Source organism: Anguilla rostrata, chromosome 5, assembly GCF_018555375.3.
Source record: "Anguilla rostrata isolate EN2019 chromosome 5, ASM1855537v3, whole genome shotgun sequence".
NCBI classification, from domain to species: Eukaryota; Metazoa; Chordata; class Actinopteri; order Anguilliformes; family Anguillidae; genus Anguilla; species Anguilla rostrata.
In genome coordinates, this window is record NC_057937.1 from 15,610,700 (window position 1) to 15,629,565 (window position 18,866).

An 18,866-nucleotide genomic window follows, 5' to 3' on the forward strand; every position below is an offset into this window, starting at 1 on the left:
CTTTAATCCTAGCAGTGTTTTTTAAAGCAGGGCCCTTCAGTAATGCCACTAAAGCACGTGACCTCTTACTGCACCATGCTAGCTAGAAAGGCTGTGAGCTCAACTACTCGGCTAACCAGGACTCAATTTCAGAACATTATTACCTTAGACAAATTAAATGGAGAATAAAGTTTGGATCGTAGCCAATGGCTGAGAGAGGGCACGCCAGTCTGCTGCCATACATGACAGTATATACCTGGGATGGACACCTGAGTAGGGTTTACATCACTGATGCTCCAGGTCTTGAGGGCTGGTGGGTTTTCTGGTATTTGGTGTATTTCAGGTCTGCATGAATCTACATGCCTGTCAAAGGACCTGCTCTAGCTGGAGGGAGAGGAGTTTGGGCAAGGAGGGGGAGGGTTAGAGTGAGGAGGGGGTGGAGGTGGGGGTGGGGCATGAGGGGCGGGGCAGAGAGAGGCAGTAAGCACCTTGGCTGAGTCGGTGATGTTGTCCCAGTATGGAGAGGGGAACTCCAGGCGACCCACCAGGATCTGGTCAAACAGGTCCTCCTGCTGGTTATTCTCACTGTGGAGACATTTATGCCCGTGAGCATGTGTGATGTAAGCCCGCTCCCACACACACACACATGTATGCATGCACTGCTCACACACATACAGAGTGCACCGACATGCAATGTAACCTGTGCACCCGGGCATCCACACACATATCCAATAAACACCCCCTTATCCACGTTCACACAAACTCCCACCTTCCCCCACAGCTTTCCATCAGAATTCAAGGACACAGACTATAGATTAAAACAGGAAGCAGGATTACTCAAACTGTGTGTGTGTGTGTGTGTGTGTGTGTTTTCTGCATTATGAATAAGGTTCTTTCTAAAGATCATCTCTCCCTTTATGGCAGCAAGCTCCCTATTTCCAATACCATTAGAAGCCCTTCTATGACCTTGTATGGGCATACATTAATTTATATGCACAATATTCTGTGCACATTCATGCTCACGTAAAACCCCAGATTTTCTTTCTTAAAATCAATCAAAGTGAGTAGAAAAGTATTTCAATTTGCATTTCAATTCCCAAATGCAAGTATGAGGTCATAACCTGCATTATGCAGGCAGGACCAATCAGCTGGTTGACAGCCAATGTCATGAAAGTGGTCAAACTGAGCATGTACTCAGCTAATGGGAAAAACCTGTGTATAACGGCAGTGGAGAAAGGCTGAGTAGAGCCTTGTTCAGATAAAAACAGTGAGAGCAGTTGAGACACGGATGTTGAGTCTTCATTTAATAAAAAATAATAATTAGAAAGTCACTGAATAAAGATGACACAGCGTACACCGAACAATTTATATTATAGAAACTTGCACTCCACACAGACTGAAATGACAGCAGGAGCTGCTGATGGGTAGGCTGTATTTACAGCTCTGTTGCTCTTTATTACTACAGTGACTTCTCCGGTTCAAATAGAGCACACCGTATCTCATTCTCCAGTTGTCATATCTAGCCTTAGACAATCAGTGTCTCAAAATTCAATTCCTTCATTTACGCTGACTGCTAAATCTTACTGCCAGCACCTCCAGCGTAAGGACCATGTCTCTCACACGTGAACACGGTTAAGGTAGTAAAAATAGAACAGTGCAAGATCATGTGGAGAATAATCATTTTTAATAACACAGTTTAGCAGTAGAGGTCATTGGTACTACTGGTACAAAGTGCAAAAGAAGCAGGTTTACCTGCGGAAGGGGGGGAAGCCACAGAGCAGGATGTAGGTGATGACCCCAGCAGCCCAAATGTCCACCTTCAGCCCGTACCTTTGCCCACACGAGAGGAGAGAAACAGGGGTGTCTGTCACAAACCTATCACCGTGATAACTCCACATACACGTAGCCACACACACACACCCTCCTACACATGCACACAGGCACACACACACACACCTACACACATATGTTAAGTATCTGTCCGCTAGGTCATTTCTCATTGACCGTAATGCTTAAGTGATCGTGCGGTTGTAGCACAGCTGTGTTTTTATGCACACTACGCAAAACCCACTCGATCACTTAAGCATTAAGGTCAACAATGAGAAATTACCTAGCGGACGGATACTTAACATACAATTTTAAGTGCCCGGCATCAAAACGAGATCAAACACAATGGCCATTTGATAGATGTCTCGCGCAGGGCAGCGTGCCGGAACAATGAAACACAGCACCGTGCTTTTACTGCCGTTGCGTGATTCACATCGATGCTTCCTGTTGTCCTCGCCGCTCTTTCCATAAACAGGTTAATGGATTGGGCGAAGCTGCCGGAGGACATCCGTTATCTCCTGTCCGCCGAGCGCCGCAGAGCGTCTGTAAATGGGTTTCTGCGCGAGGACCCGTCCGCTGTGATTTAATACCTGCTCTTCCTGTAGCCCTGGGGCCGTCGCCTGGACTAGCGAAGGGGGTCACAGAGTGCCTCTCCCTGCGCTGCGCAGGCTTGGACGGATGTTACCCTGAGCGTCCTCTCTTCTGCGGCCTGACGCAACATCTATCGCAGTGGATGAGTCTGTGGTGATGCATGAGTGTGACCCTCCTGTCTTCTTCCTTGACGTGCAGGCAGGTTCCGGTCTTCTTCCTTGACGTGACCTCTCCGGAGGACTCCCTCATATGATCTCACTCTCTTCCCCTCACTCTATCAATCTCTTTCCATATCTCAATTTCTCTCTTTGGCTCTCTCCTTTGCACACTTTCACCCTGTCACACAATCTCTCTGACAGACAATTTCTCTCTTTTTCTCTCACCCTGATTCGAGGATGATCTCCGGGGCGACGTAGGTGGGCGTCCCGCACACGGTGTGCAGGGGCTCCTCCACCACGGTGGCCAGCCCAAAGTCCCCCAGCTTCAGGGACTTGGTACCATCAGGGCCGTCACACACCTGTGGGTCACACGGGCAGGATGGTCATGCCCAGTCACCTGGGGACATGCCTATTCACCTGGGGGCACGCCCATTCAGCTGGGGACATGCCCAGTCGCCTGGGGAGGTTAATGTCCCCATCCACCACATGCATCCCATCTGCACTGTAAAACGCCTTCTCACACACATCCAATATAACATATTCTTCCTAGGCATCACTTATTTAAATTTGAATGTTGTACGCATATTGAAAAGCTCCTCACATTATTAAAGTATACTAAGAATAACTATAATATTTTTAGTGCATATTAATAATATTCACTTTCAAAAAGCCAAGAATGCACCAGTTCTGCTCTCTTGTAGAAAATATAATTTCCAGATCATACTCCTATTCATTATTTAAAAATCACTGAACCAAGTTCTTCTCTTCTCTTTGTTAAGATTGTGAGCGAGTTTTCCTGGGTACACATCCCTTTGAACAGTGTGCAAGGCTAGCCTAATACGAAAAGGCAGTGGGGCCATGACCAGCTTTACAACGAATAGACACAGAGTGGCACGACATTCCCTCACTTTGAGAGCAACATTCAGCATAGAGATTAGCCGCAAATAACGTACATGTTATGAGGGCTCATGCAGTGAACTATTGTAGACAGAAGTGTGTTCAATAGTGCTGAACCGTGCCGAGAGCAAGGCAGAGCTAATGCTGTTCCTTTTAACCCTCTTTCTCACAGTACATGGGCTGGCTTAACTCACCGTGTTATCATTGTATCTCAGGATTAACTCTCCTTCTGTGGCTCACAGAGCTATTGCTCCACACACAGAAGCACTGAATTCTTTTCTCCAACCCCACGCAGATAGCAGCACAATTTAACCTGGTCAGGTAAAACCGATTAATCCATCATCACATCCTGAGTGTGAGTGTCTGAATACAAATAAGTATAAACGTGTATTGTGTGTAGTCCAGGAGGCCACGCACCAGCAGGTTCTCTGGCTTGATGTCGCGGTGCACAATCTTCATGCCATGCAGGTACTTGAGGGCGCTGGCCAGGTTGAACACCATGGCACTGGCATCCCGCTCCGTGTATTTTGTCGAGGAGGTGATGGCATCAAACAAGTCCCCACCCTGTAGGGGGCAGTGTTGGTTAGGAACAGAAATGTGAAGCAGCCAAGACAAACGAGACAAAACGCAGCCGCACAGGTTTTTTTTCTCTCCTTTTTTTAACCGTGCAGTTATCAGGTGGACCAGAAAGCTGTACTAACAGCATCTCATCAATCATTTTTCAGTCAAGACTTGGGTAATCTCAGACCCTGCAGAAACATTTAATAAATTTTGCAATAGCATACCCAGTGTGAACCTGAAAAGTTATAAAAAGAGGATCTTATCTGGTCCATGACCTGTTTATAGAAATGGCTGTGTGCTTTTCAGCAGTCTCAAGGCACCGAGTGTCTGACATGAAAAATGGCATAATATCCAAAAGACACGGTTTCATCAAAACTGGGACATTCTCAAGGAGAAACCGGTTTTCATCGAGCAGAACAAATTGCATTCCTAATCGCAGAATCATTTAAGCCAACACACACAATTAAGATATGCACAGTACTACTTTCTGACTTTCCATTGAAAGAAAATTGTCCCAAATCTAATGCATACACTGCATGTTTGAACACCTAAACCTGGTCATACATAAATATCCCCACTTACATCCACATACATGTACAGTATGTGCACATACTAACATTAGGGTTACAAGTAGGGTTATGTTTACAGTTGGGCTAGGGACTCAAATTTTTTCCTCTAGTGGGATGCAACCCCATAACACTATATATTTGTATATGTTCTCAGTGAAAATTATTTTACAAAATAAATTAGTTTAAACACAGTTTCTGTGTATTTCTTTTATTAAATTGACAATATTTAAGTTGTTTTCCATATTTTTCAATTGAAAAAGCAGGTATTGAAGAGAATTCCTTGCACTACAATTACATTTTAGGTTCAGGTTACAATTAGGGAAATTGTAAATTTTATTTTTGAGGCAAGCTTAGGGTTCTGTTTATGATTAGCATCACTGGCCGGCTAATAATAGAAGCTGTGACAGGAAACATGGTTCCTGTCCTCATTGTGTGTGACCAGTAATGACTTAACCATAACAGAACCAGGCTTTGACATTACCTTGACCAGTTCCATGACCAGGTAGAGTTCCGTGGGCGTGTCCACCTCCTCAATCAGCATGATGATATTGGGGTGTTTGACCCTGCGCAGAACCGCAACTTCATTCTCAATCAGGTGCTCCTGCACAGAGACAAAGGTTAAAGGTTAAAGGCTAAAAGTAGACTTCCATGAAAGCACAGAAGGAGATCAGAGGATGTTGGCATATATTTAGTGCTGGGCTTCTAACTTAATCTCTGGAAAGTACTGTTTGTTCTGTATTATCACTGTAGGGCTTGTTCTTATGACCATGGCTGCTGTGGAAGGCACTCTGATACCCTACCCTGTAGCCCTCCAGGACCAGGGTAGAGGCTCCCAGCACTACTCAAACCACCCCTGTGATAAAGAGAAGTGAAGAGTCAGGTCTAAAACTGGCTGATGAAAAAGCCAACCGACCTTCCCACTGCACTTGGCCTTGTCAATGATCTTCAGAGCAAACTCCTTCCCAGTGGACCTGCCAGCACATCACAATGGCCAGGGTCAATGGCATACTGGATTCCACAGACAAAATCAAAACTCACAACCAGTAATGTAGTCTGTGTTCTTTATATATCAGACCTCAATCATGCTTTTACTTTATTCACTCCCAATGAGTCAGAAGCACGCTGAGCTGTTTGCACTTACCGTTCAACACATTCCTTCACCACGGCAAAGTTTCCGTCTCCTAAGACCTTCCCGACCCTGTACTTGTCCAGGATTACTGATGCTGCCAGGCATTTGTTCCCGTTAACTGCTGGAGAGAGAGCGAGCTCAGAAACTGTAAAAACCAGCCAGAACATATACAAGCCAAGCCAGAAGATGCACCTCCATCCCTGAGCTGTTGCACACCAGTCAGGAAACTGCCCATTTTGTCCCTCAACAGCTCAAAGAGGATGTGCGGGTGCTAAAAACACCCACAAATCTGGCCCTAAATTCAGTGGAACTGGATTAGATGGTTTCCCTTCCACATCTAAACATAACGTTTTCTCCATCTGTACTCTGTTCCAGTGACTTCTCTGTTTAGTTCAAGAACTAATCTAGGGGGATCTTGTGTGTGAAGTGGTGACATTCTGAAATCTGTCTTAGTCATGCATTTAAAATATGCAGCCTAGAGGAGGTTGTTTATATTAGTAATGCCGTGAGCAACAAATGTGTAACAGGCTCAGGGATAACGGCCTCAAATTCTACATCTGTGGCAGGAAGCAATTACAATGAGTAACTGCGCTCGAATTCCTGGTGGCCGAGGTGGAAGCAGGCAGGGTAAGGCTGTTCAGGCAGCTAGCCCCACGGCACCGCAGCACAGCTGGGCTGAAGCAAAAACAGGATAGCGTGCGCGTGAGGAAACGGGACTGCCGGACACACAGGAAGTGGCGCTCAGCGCGGAGGGACGCTCTGTCGCTCTGCATTGCACGGTCCCGCAGTCACGCTGCCGAGGATGATGATGATGACTCACCGCGGAGCCGGCAGCGGCCCCTCTCCCGCCCACCTTCCGCCAAAAGCAGAACCAAGGACATTTGTCCCGGGACACGCGGTGCTCCTGGCAGCTGATTGGGCTGCTGACAAGGCCGATGGTGCCAGGTAAGCACTTCGCATCCGGATTATGAGACCGGGATTTTTTCTTTTTTTTGGAGCTTTCAGGACACATGCTACATGGGCAGGGAGCCAGCCAAGAGAGACAGAGCGAGAGTGGCTACCTTCTGGGCTCGGGCTGTTGGCCTGGTGGGCGGCTCCGTTCACGTTGGGGGTGGAGCTATGATGGGCGGAGCTCTGGAGAGGAAGCGATCGGTCGTCCGCAGCGTCCCCTCTCACGGCAGAAAGCTGTGGGCGGGTGTATTGACAAATGGGGATTACTGCCACTGTGGAACCCAGACAATACAGTGGGACATATATCTAATGGAGGTTAAATGACCTCTATAAATCAATTTGCATTTGGACCTTTTAACATCGACAGTTTTAGTCCTCAACGATTAGTTTTACTCATGTGTATTCATGTGTACATGGTCGTGGTCTGAAAGGAACTTAAATCGATACAGTGATGTTGTCTGTAGCACTGTAACAAAAATGAAATCCATTGGAGTGGCAGTAAAAAGCTGACTCATAATTCTGATTTATACAAGCTAAAATGTACTACTTCCTATTCAATATCGTACTATTACAGTAAACATCTGCAGTGAGTAAAAAGACATTTAAACTGACCAAAAGAAACAGCACACAAGTTTATAATATTTTTTTATTCTTCTTTAGTTCTTGCCTTAACTGAAATGATCTTTTATATTAGTTTAATTTCCTTGTAATTGTGCTGAATGTCTCTACAGCTGTTGTCAATATGCCAGCCCAGCTTTACAACAACACCCCTTGTTAATTAAAATGTAGGTTTCTATGGGCCATTACATAATTCTTTTAAGCAACTGCAATCCCAAAATAAGACTAGTCTGACTTGGCCTTGAAATAGTGGCCCTTAAGAGTCAGGGAACTGGGTAATAAAATGCATTCAACAAGGCAGCGCTGGACCAGTGAAGCAGCTTAACAGCTTATAACTTTCTCTTATAGACATATCAATTAACAAGATTATTGGGGCAAACAAAGACCACACGCTCCGTGGCTTAGCTGTGAACCTTGATATTGGAAAGAACGAGGCGCACATCTAAACGATGCAAAGACGAGTTTGTGGAGAAAATGAAACTCCGCATTTTCTTTCTTGCTGCACTAAACAATCTGAAGCGAGTCTGAAATCCTCCATCTCATGTCCATCTGACCAAGTGTCTGCTCCTTTACCTCAGCCTGGCTGACAGCTAACCTTGTCACTTCAGTCTTTATAGTCATCACAAGCACAGTATCTGAATCTGTCCCCCCCCCCACCCCCCACACACTGGTATGGAGTGCCACTAAACTAACAGCTCGAAGTCGCAATGAGTATTCACACGTTTGTACGCGGTGCTGTGTTCAGCTGTGGTCCAATTTCAGCCGAGTTCGCCTTCTTATTAAGTATACTCCTACCTAGAGGATAGACATCTGAAAGGGTTGATATATACACTTTTTTATTCCTCCCTCTCCTCACCTCCATTCACCTTCCTTTTTCTGGAGTCATTACCTCCCACTGTCTATAGTTATCACCTCCCTCTGTCTGGAGTTATCACCTCCCACTGCCCGAGGTCATCAATTATGTCCACTTGGGTGGCTCACCTTCCTGCATCCTGTGTTATCACAAGTTTAAGGTTTTGGCCAGCGACAGCTAAACTGAGCACTGCTTGATGATGGTGGTGACTCAAATATACACAGCTGCCTCGAGATCAGCGTAGCCACCGTTCCTGTTAACAGGTAGTTAGGTAGACTGTTTTCCTCCGATACAGCCATGGTTTTCTGATTTTCTCAGATTCAATCATGAAATATAGGTAAAATCGTGCAGCACCTGTGAGATGAATAATAACTCCCTGCCTGTCTATACAGATAATTTTTCCTTCAACATTATCTCAGCCATATGTAAATCCTAATATAATCATGACAAATTCACTTTTTCTTTTATTTTAAAAGCCTATATGGAGAAAGGTGTTACATATTAAGTCCTACAAATATGAGCACTGAAGAAATACATATGACACACTGTGATGTTGGATCCAATAATAAAAAGAAGGTCAAATAAATTTGTCGCTCGCTACGTACCTTAAAGCTGCGTGTACTGCGGGGGCTGGTGGGGGAGGAGCTGGAGGATTTGGTGGACTTAGGGGTGGATATCTGGCTGGCCGGGGCCCCATTGACTGAAGAAGAGGGGGGAAATGGTTATGAGTAGAGAGGTAGAGAGAGAGAGGGAAAGAGGGAGAGTGAGTCAGACAGTTTCGGTTCTGGCTGTCCCACTTTCGCAGGGAGGCCGGGACCGTCCCAGTCGCTGATCTGTGTCTCCTTCCACCGCTGAAGTGCCCTTGCTTTCTAAATTTGGGTTCTGTTACTGAAATTTAAAAAAAATCTTTCCTCACTATGCATCAAGCTCAATGGAAAACATGATGTAGACTTTTGTTGTATTAAGCAACAGGCCTCTGTCCATTTGGAGATTATTCATTCAGCACTGTCTGGTGGCAAAAGGCTCTCACGTCAAAATGACCCTTTTGTTGAAGGAAGTGAAGAACTAGGCGGGAACAGCAGTTTCTATTTCTATTAAAAAAACATGAAAGGTAATGAAATTGAATACACATTTAATTATATGGATCAGTATATTTGCTATATGGGCATTCTGGGGTCAAATATCAATAACTGGTATTCAGCTGTCAATATTGAGCAGTGCTGATTCCCACGCCTCTCTGTTTTGCATTATAGCACAAATGCAAACCACAACCTAGTTTCCACATTTGTGGAAGAAGCAGCTGAGCACCTGACCTACTGTATAAAGGAAAAATGCTCATTTTAATTTGCATAATCAAATACCTCAGCGTGCTTTATTTGAGAGAGCCACTGAGTCACTGTGCAGCTTAGCTGGTTAAAATGATAAGTGGTCCAGATGACTACGCTGCTTTCTGGGTCTTTTACTTAATGTACAGCAGCAGTTCTGTACCAGTGCAGGTCTGTACGGTGCCTCATCAGATCCCCTATAATATGAACATGGCCCAATACCAACAGACCAACATGGATATCGCCTGATATTGATGATACCCACAATATTATTATGCATCCATAATTTGTAATGTTATACACTACAACATGAATGATTGGACAATTACTCTCAGTGATCTACACGACTCAAAACAAAATGTCAAAAACAAAGACTGTGCACTCACTTCCCTAACAGAAGTTTATAGTTTTTGACAATTAAAAAATTGGCTATGCATTGGCCATTGTCTTTGTCAAGGTGACCCGGGGCAGTATCCAAAATGCGAGTGATCTTCCAGTCCATATTCATTTCTTTGCTTGCTGGTTTACATCTCATTCGCTTACCTTAAATTAATCACAATTACAACAAAAAAAATGTGAATACAGTGAGCTTTTAAAGATGACAATGTGCAGCCTACAGGTACCAGTAATTTTCTCCAGGCATACAAATGAGTTCTTCACAGAGTATAAATAGGCTCACCATTCAGTTCTCTCAACACGTAAATTAGCAAACAATTTCTCTGTGAAATGTAAACCCTCATCGTGATAACATCCTTCAGACATTCTAAATTGAAGCTTTCTCTGTCCTTCAGAGGATCAGAGCTCAGGGCCTGGGTGTGAGAACCGGGGGCACACCAGCGGGGGGACACAGGGAGCCAATTTACAGCCCACTCACACCCCCTTTACCCATGATGGAACCATGCTGAGCTAATCGCTGCAGGAATCTAACTGGGCTGGGCTAGCTTTGGCTGGTTTCAGACTGCAGTTTCTCAGAGCTGTCGTACACCACCAATTTATAGCGTAAGAAGAAGGATAACTATATTCTAGCATACAATCACAATCAAGAGAAATAAGGTTCTTAAGCTTTGATATTTAGCATTAATCCTTCCTAAAATGTTATAATGCTATTGCTAGTACATGTATACCCCTACTCGTTCTTTCTCTGATAAACCATAGCAGCATAGTGTACTGATTTTGTCTCCTCATTTCAGAAACACCTGTCTGTGGCAAATTTTTAAATATTATTTAATGGACAGTGTATGTATATCACCAAATCCTGTAAAAAGAGTCAAGACCACCCTTCAGGTCATTTTCATCAGGAAGTATGTTAATCACAATAATGATAATTCCGCTTGCACGCAGACTGAATAATTTATACTTATGCATTCATCAGATGCTTTTATAGTGTAAAGTGGCTTGCACAATTAATCCATTTACACAACTGGGTATTTACAGAAGCAAAGTTACAAGCCCAGTTTCCTAACTAATGTCAAAGATTCTTTGGCATGGTCAGGTCTTGTGAATGATGGAAAACCTAGACTGAGTCAGTCTGGTATCAGCTGTAATTGAGGAAGAGGACCCAGGGCGGGGCTGTTTTTGAGCCAGGATGAGAGCACCAACACCAGGCCTCCGGCTGGGCCCATCCTGCCTCACACCGAATCAGCTCAAACCATGGTTCCATCAACCCTCCGGTCAAGCCAAAACTGGCTACGTTCCTCTAGTGCAGTGCATCTACTGAACCTAGAACAACCTCAAGAGTCTTTTAGAACAATTTCTCATTGGTCAGGGCCACAGTATGTTGCAGTTTACTTGCCATTTAGAGTGTACACCTGATTGTGGCTTGGTCTCCATGTTTAATTAATGCACTATTAATACATCCTGGTTGTTTTGTTCTTTGGGTGAGGTCAAGGACAAATTGGTCTCTTGCCTATTAGGTCTCCAGGCAGACTAATGTGCAGACAAAGGTAGATTACCAGTGTACATATTGAAGTAAAAGTAGAAAGAACACGGATAAGAAAGTGTAGATAAACATTGTGTAATCAGGATTCAAACATGAGTTGAATGTATGGACTATCTATGGTGTTCCAGCGTGACTGTGGCTGCAGTGGATTTGCATGTCCTGGCCTGGGCAGTAATCCAAAGTAAGCTGGAAATAGCTGGAAACTGATCGGTGAGCCTCGAAGGCCCCATGAGGCCTGCCCTGGATTTAATGAGGGTACTTCCAAACGCTGGAGGCCAGGCACCAGAGAAAAGCTGCCTTAAAAACTCAGAAACTATTGCCAATTTCTTTTTACCGCAAGGTCATGCTCTGGACGCCAACAGAGAGACATTCCTCTGCTGGCAGTCAGAGGTTCCCCTATGGTGAATCAGTATTAATACAACCGCAGGGTCGTTTTAATACAGCGAAAATAGAGAACTATTCCAGATGATATCCACTATGCATCTGCTTAATTGCCATAGCAATCATTCCACATTAGCTTTTTTATCTACTGTTAACCTTTTTTGGTTTGCATTGTCATGTTACAGTAGATGTGTGTGAAAAATACTAATATGGACACTAACAAGTACATTTTGCCACAGACACACAAACATGACAATCAGCTCACACTTCCTGTTTTTAAATATATATATTTTTGCTGACAGTGCGACTGGAGCCGAGACAGGGGGGTGAACGAGGCTCACCTGGAGATTTCACCGGGGAGTGGCTGGCAGAATAGTACCCAGCTCTTCTGACTGCGGTCAGGTCGGGCAACAAAGCGAGGGGGGGGGGGGGCGCGAGGTGTGGGGGTGCAGGCAGCAGGAGAGAAAGGGAGGGAGAGAAAGAGAGAGAGAGGTCAGAGGTCACAGGGCTCAGTGAGAAGCAGTGCAGGGTTCAGCCATGCAGTTTTTACACGAGATAAGAGTGAGACTCCAAGGCCCCCAAAATAGGCGAAGGTACCATTTGTTAGTACTGACTCACTAATTAGAAGCAATGGTAGTATTTTACTGGGGAAAACAATGCATTTTTACAGATGAAAAGATTAATGGGTTTTGATCTATTGATCTGGTATGACTGCTGAACTATAAGTGTCAGGCACTATGTGTATGCTTGTGTGGTGCAAGTTCATGCAGTTACAATTCCTCTCATGGTTCTCTGTCATGCACATTCAAAAGATTTGGAAAGCGTTTCCGTTTAACCACTTTAAGGATCTGGCCGCGTGAGTTCAGTTGGCTCTCATCTTAAAATTCTTGTGCAGACAGTATTCGATTGTATAAGACGGGTTGTGTCCTCATCTTAGCAGTGTTATTTTTAGCAGGGTTTTTTATCACTTTTCTGGTCCTTGGTATTCAGTATTTATGCCCACGCGTCTCTCACATCAAGCATTAAATGCGTTTTGAAATGCTGTCTTTCAAACGCCCCTGTATAAAGTGTCCCATAATAGATAACAGTAGTTCTGTAATGGCAAATTATTACCTCAGAGTGACAGCTAACCCCACATCCCTGAAATGGTGGCTGAAATGGCTCAGTGTGTAACCAGAGCAGATGGGAAGCAGCGAGGTAATGATGGTGAGAGAAGTCGAATGATCCGAGCCGCCATCATGACATGCGTTCCGGACACTATGGGCACGTTTCACAACCGACACGTACATGTTTGCGTGCACAACCAGCTCAAACCCGACTCAGCACAGATTTTGTGGGGATTCGGTAGGTCGCTATTTTTCGATTCAAAAAAGAAAGTCCACGTTCATTCTGAACTACAGCTCGACAGAACAGTTGAAGATTTGTTACGCTTGGTCCGTTGGCATTTTAGCTTTGGCTGCTCCTCGTGTGAGATAGCGGTCTGTGCTGAGAGGAGTTGAGGGAGAGCGGAGCTGTCCTTTTCCCACAATCCTGTGCAGCCAGGCTCTGTACCTGTCCCAGGGGACTTGCTACGGCGTGACGGTCCCGGGCTCTTGGATCCTGGAGGCCGAACCGGGGTGGTCGAGCGAGCGTACGAGGACTTCAGCACCCGACACTCTGCAGAAACAAGGTATCCAGGGTAACCCTGTCACCTCCTGCCCAAAACTACACCCCCGCTTCATATCAAACTGTGACACACCCTACACCATCTCCTCGCCTCATGTGAAACTGTAGGTCATACGCCACACCATATCCCAGCCTTATTTCAGAGTGTAGCTCACAAACCTACACCTTTTCCCTGCCGCCTATCAAACTGTGCATTCCCTACACCATATCCCCACCAGGGACACCTCATATTAAACTGGAACTCATACGCTACAACATATCCTCTCTCATATCAAACTGTCATACCCTACAACATATCCTCACTCATAACAAATGTTCATACCCTTCAACATATCCGCTCTCATATCAAACTTTCATACCCTACAACATATCTGTTCTCATATTAAACTGTACTCCCTTCCCCATGTTATAGCTGCACTACATATCAAACTCTCATACCCTGTACTCAACAGCAGGGCTAGCTGGGGTCGGGGAGACAAACAATCCAGGTCCCCCATAATGCTGTGCCAGTACGCACTGATGAAACCCGATTGGCTCAAACATTTGCACTTGAACTTCATACAGTGCTACTTTGGAATAAACATGAACGCACACATTTTTGAATATATCAAATTTGATTGAAAAATTGATTTTGGATGCACAGTGTATGATCACATTAGTCTCTTGGCAATGTGCAAATCTGCCATCTGATTATTTGCCTGTTAGGCCAAAAAGTACCATCTGGCCATGTGGGCATGTTTAGTGTCGAACCCTATGTTCTACCTCCAACATCATTCACGCAACACCACACACACACACGCACACACACACGCATGCACGCACGCACGCACGCACACACACACACACACACACACACCCTAGAAGATATGGATTAATTCCTTTTTCTTGCCTTGAAGAACACTGTGTGCCTATGCGCCAAAAATTTTGTGGGACTGTCTGGGATTAAAATTTGATTTTTTATGGCGGTATCTTGGGTGTACTTTAAATAAGCACGATATGTGCTTTATTACCATTTTAGCCTTTATCACTGATATTTATCTACACCAACATAGTATATTCTCTTTAGACCACTTCTCTCCCACATTCCTACCAGAGCTGTTCCTGTCTTTTAGCTAATATTAGCATTTTTGCATTGTTGAACTGGGGGAGCAAGCAAGGAGAAAGGAAGAGGAGGAGGAGAATATAAGCAAGCTAGCAAGACCAAGAAAAAGACAAACCAACATCCATCTCAACAGTGTGAAGTCATGCAGAAGAAATAACCATGACCAGATTCTGCAGGACTACAGTACCATTGATGCATTATATTTGCTGTCGTCTTATTAAATTTAAGGACCCCTGTTCCTGAAATAGGAGATGTCCTAAAACAAGCCTGAGTAACTACACTCACTCACCCATTCCTAAATCTCTCTTGCAGTACCTAACACTCTGAGCTAAAAACACAGACTCCTAACACAGCATCCAAATTAAATCAGGTACAGTATTTAAAAAGATATATAAAAGGCTGTTACAAGCACTGAATAACAGAAAAGTTTCATGATGTTAATCCACAACAAATGAGTGTCATGTTCAGCAAGAGTGGCAATTATACCATATTAGCCGTGAGGAGTGCCTCAAAGCTGTCCCATCAGCGGCAGCTAATTTTAGGATAATTAAGCTTTTCACATAAGCGCCAGGGTCAGTGTCTGGCTGTCGTAGATGCAGACCTAGTCGATCAGGTCACAGACAAGTTCATAGACAGAAGAACCAGCAGCTTACATGGGCATTGGTACACTTTACCAAGTGAAATCCTTGCGAATATTCCCATACTTTCCTCTCGCATCATTTCCCACACAGACTGCCAGGCACAAGGATACTTCAAGGAGGACGACAGGGATGGAAACAGTATTCCCAATGCACAGCAGTTAGAGCCGTACCGGGTTTTACTGGCTACAAGTTTGTGTAATGAGAACCAATGCCCTGCTGAAGGCTTACATTCAGTACATTGATCAGTTGGTAACTCCTGGAATGGCTAAAGCTGCTTATAACCCTGTATATTTGTTATCAAACCGACAATTTCCATTAGCTACAGGGGCTAGCATCTAACCACAAGGCATTGTCCTTGGCAAAGCCTTTTTTACTGCATGTTAAAATAAACAAATGGGGTAAAACATGCTAAATATCTGAACGTCACCCCCCAAAAAATCTCATTTTATTCAGTTTCTGTGCTTATTTATGAGATACTGACTCTAGTTTTAATAGTTTCATAGGTTTTACCCCTTGTAATACCTGTGTGGGAACTGGTTCCAAGTTTTTGCCCATCACTTTGGTTTTATATGTAAGGCACCAAAATTTACACATGCACAAAAATGGAATCAAAATGCTATGATCTTTCAGGAAACCAGAATTTCAGTATATCCAAATATAGATCTTGAGATGACAGGAGGCTTAGCAATCAAAAATTCCACAGAATTCCAACTACTGAACTAGAGAGAAATTCCACAGGCAGCTAATTGGTAAAACAATACACATAGCTACCATGCAAAAACAAGGGCATTTCCCCCTCATGGCATTAGAATCATCATTGTCTTTTTAGTGTTACTCAGGAACACAAATGTGACTGCACTTAAAAGTACAGGCCACACAGAAGTCCAAATGAGAAAGACTGAAATGGAATGACTAATGCATGCTCTCTCAATGGAAGGCAGGAAATGTCATTTTTCCCACAGTAGTTTATCAATTTAGCGTTACAAAAGAGCCCGAAATAGTTGTGTTTACTTTCCATTAACGCGCTGGACGAGTAGAAACATATTCACGAAGACGGCGACCGTCTCCACCTCAGGAAAGCCACAGGATGGAAGCGCTTGTTTGTTGCTGGTATTTGTTGCACTACGTATCTACGTTCAAGCTTCAGCATAACTTCCCAGACCCGACTGGGGGGAGAGGGAGCGGAGAGGACACTCAATCCTCAGGAAGGTTAAGGCGTAACCAGGCCTGCAAGCCCCGAAGGCGACGGAGGCCTTACCGCTGTGATCCAGCAAAAAGTCGTCCTGGGCGTAGCGGTACTTCTCCGGACCGCACGCGATGAAGACGTCGTCTTCGCCGAAGAAGTCCTGCAGGCAGGTGACCTGGAGAGGAGGGAGAGGTAGAGAGAGGAGGAGGGAGAGGGAGAGAGAGAGAGGCGTCATGAGCTGGGAAAGGGACTGGCAAGAGGCCAGGAGGTAGGGAGATGCCCCCCCCCCCAGGACTCAAAAGTGGAAGATATTACGTGCGTGCCACCATTCCTGCTTTTCACGAAGCTCTGTAGGACAAGCCTGTGTAAAATAACACTCAATAACTCAATAACTAGCCCTGAGGCCTCCTGCAACAAGAGTGAACACAGGCATGCTAAGAGCAGTGCACCTCACTTTTTTAGCTATTTAAATAGAAACAATACTGAACACCCATAGGTCTTATGTCTGGAAGTTGTCCCTCCAAACTGGAACATTTAATGTTTGGCACATGCTGGCATTGGTCACATGCAGTTGAAAAGCAGACTTCTCTGTAACCACAACAAACTGTCCTGTATAAAACATAAGAACACACCTTTAAAGGAACTCTCCACTGCTATCACCATTAGCCAGCTGTTAGATTTGCATGTTTTGACCGTTTTAACTGTCATATTTAATTGCCATAATAAACAATGTGAACTGCAGGGTCTTTTTACCTCAAAGAATTTAACTCTGCAATGAGTCTGGATGACTCAAAGAGAAAATTGAGAATAAATACAAAATCAAGTGTAAGCCAAATACAGTGCATGGAAGTACTCACGCAGACCCTAACAGGTCCAGAACTTACCAAAATCTATTGACTGGAGCACCAGCGTGAAACCATATTAAATACCACAATAATGTAAAGCAAAATCATTACGAGACGTAAATGAAAAATCAATCAAATGCAAAACATGCCCTAACGTTTATATTAATGTTATGAGAGCATTTGCAATATCAAACACACATATTAATGCCCTCCGTGAGATCTGATAGCATACATAGCACTGTCACCCTGCCAGTCTGACAGGCAAAGACTCCACCCAATGCATCCATCTTACATAGTATCTCACACTGACTTCTGTAAAATCATTTTTGTTTGAATTCTGACAGCTATGTATTCAGCACAGTGGCTGCAGCTTGTTATAAGTCATAATCATTTTACTCGTGGGCAATATGAACCTCAAATATTATCCAAAAGACATTAAATGAAGTTTTGGCCAACCACATAAAAATACAAACCTATTTAAAATCATGGTGTTAACCTTACTGAAATTATAGTATTAACTTTGGTTAAATCATAGAGTAGTTCTTACTCTATGATTTAACCAGTCGCAGCCACACATGTTCCTGAGCGTTTGCACTAATCACCATCTATAGCTGGATAATTGCCCTGCAGTGCAAGCCAACTGCTCTTTCAAACCGTTTTGTTAAAATACATCTGGAGGAGGGAATCTCACCAGGGGTGAGAGCAACTGCATGGGCTGAGAAGGGGGAGTGTGCAGTTTGGAGATTCAGTTGAGCTGAATTGGGTCAGCTGTGATTGGTGGATGCAGGGGGGAATCGATGAAAAGACGGGGGGGGGGGTGTGTGACTGGTGGAAAGGTGGGACCTGATGGCCAAACAGGAAGGATGTGATTGATCAACGGGGGAGCTGTTAATAAGCAGACAGGGGATTTTATTGGTGGATGGAGGGACCTGCTGGGTAGAATGGGAAGATGTGATTGGTGAATGATAGACAGGGACCCCTCCCCTAGCTTCGACGCACAGTGGGGGTCGGTGAGGGACAGTTTGGGGGGCAGATGGTGCCGTGTGGACCTCGGACAATAACACAGAGGGAGTCCACAGACCGCCCCACGTAACGGACCTGAGACAGAGACAGACGTGATAACCGACTGGAGCAGACAGAGCAGAGTACAGGAGGAGAAGAGGAGAGGAGAAGAAAATGAGAGAAGAGAAGAGAAGAGAGAGAAGAAGAGAAAGAAGAAAGAGAAGAGAAGAGAAGAGAAGAGAAGAGAAGAGAAGAGAAGAGAAGAGAAGAGAAGAGAAGAGAATGAAGTACATTATATTGCTGATTTAATACTATGGAAAGGATTGCTTTGGCAATACGTATGCGTGGCCATGCCAATAAAGTATGTTTGAATTTGAAATTAGAATTTAATAAACGATGGGGGAGGAGATAAGAGGAGAGAACAGAGGAGAGGAGGTAGTGTGGTAAGGACCAGGGCTCTGAGCTGCGTGTCTGTGTAAGATTGATGGCCTCGGTGTACACAAACACAGCTGGAACATGCCGTTTGGAAACAATTTGCAGCTAAACATATGCTCAATAAAAACTGCACCTGGACAAGAGCGAGAGCAGGACCAAGCATACCTCTAAGATGGAAAAGTATAATATGATGACATACTGAGCTACAGAAC

At 44.4% G+C, this 18,866-nt stretch overlaps 1 protein-coding gene across 5 annotated transcripts in view; it reads right to left on the bottom strand.

The window, feature by feature from the left end:
- LOC135254809 (serine/threonine-protein kinase DCLK2-like) overlaps positions 1-18,866 on the bottom strand; it is a 51,412-nt gene that overhangs the window by 6,554 nt on the left and 25,992 nt on the right. For 2 of the 5 annotated variants that reach the window (XM_064335328.1, XM_064335327.1), the window contains 12 exons: positions 16,445-16,547; positions 13,330-13,434; positions 12,120-12,170; positions 8,739-8,833; positions 6,773-6,896; positions 5,724-5,832; positions 5,496-5,553; positions 5,064-5,183; positions 3,870-4,016; positions 2,781-2,914; positions 1,732-1,809; positions 468-564 (listed from right to left, as the gene is read on the bottom strand). In XM_064335328.1, the coding sequence (XP_064191398.1) occupies positions 468-564; positions 1,732-1,809; positions 2,781-2,914; positions 3,870-4,016; positions 5,064-5,183; positions 5,496-5,553; positions 5,724-5,832; positions 6,773-6,896; positions 8,739-8,833; positions 12,120-12,170; positions 13,330-13,434; positions 16,445-16,547 (1,221 nt within the window). The remainder of the gene's footprint in view (positions 1-467; positions 565-1,731; positions 1,810-2,780; positions 2,915-3,869; positions 4,017-5,063; positions 5,184-5,495; positions 5,554-5,723; positions 5,833-6,772; positions 6,897-8,738; positions 8,834-12,119; positions 12,171-13,329; positions 13,435-16,444; positions 16,548-18,866) is intronic. The other 3 variants (XM_064335329.1, XM_064335330.1, XM_064335331.1) reach the window with 3 other exon arrangements.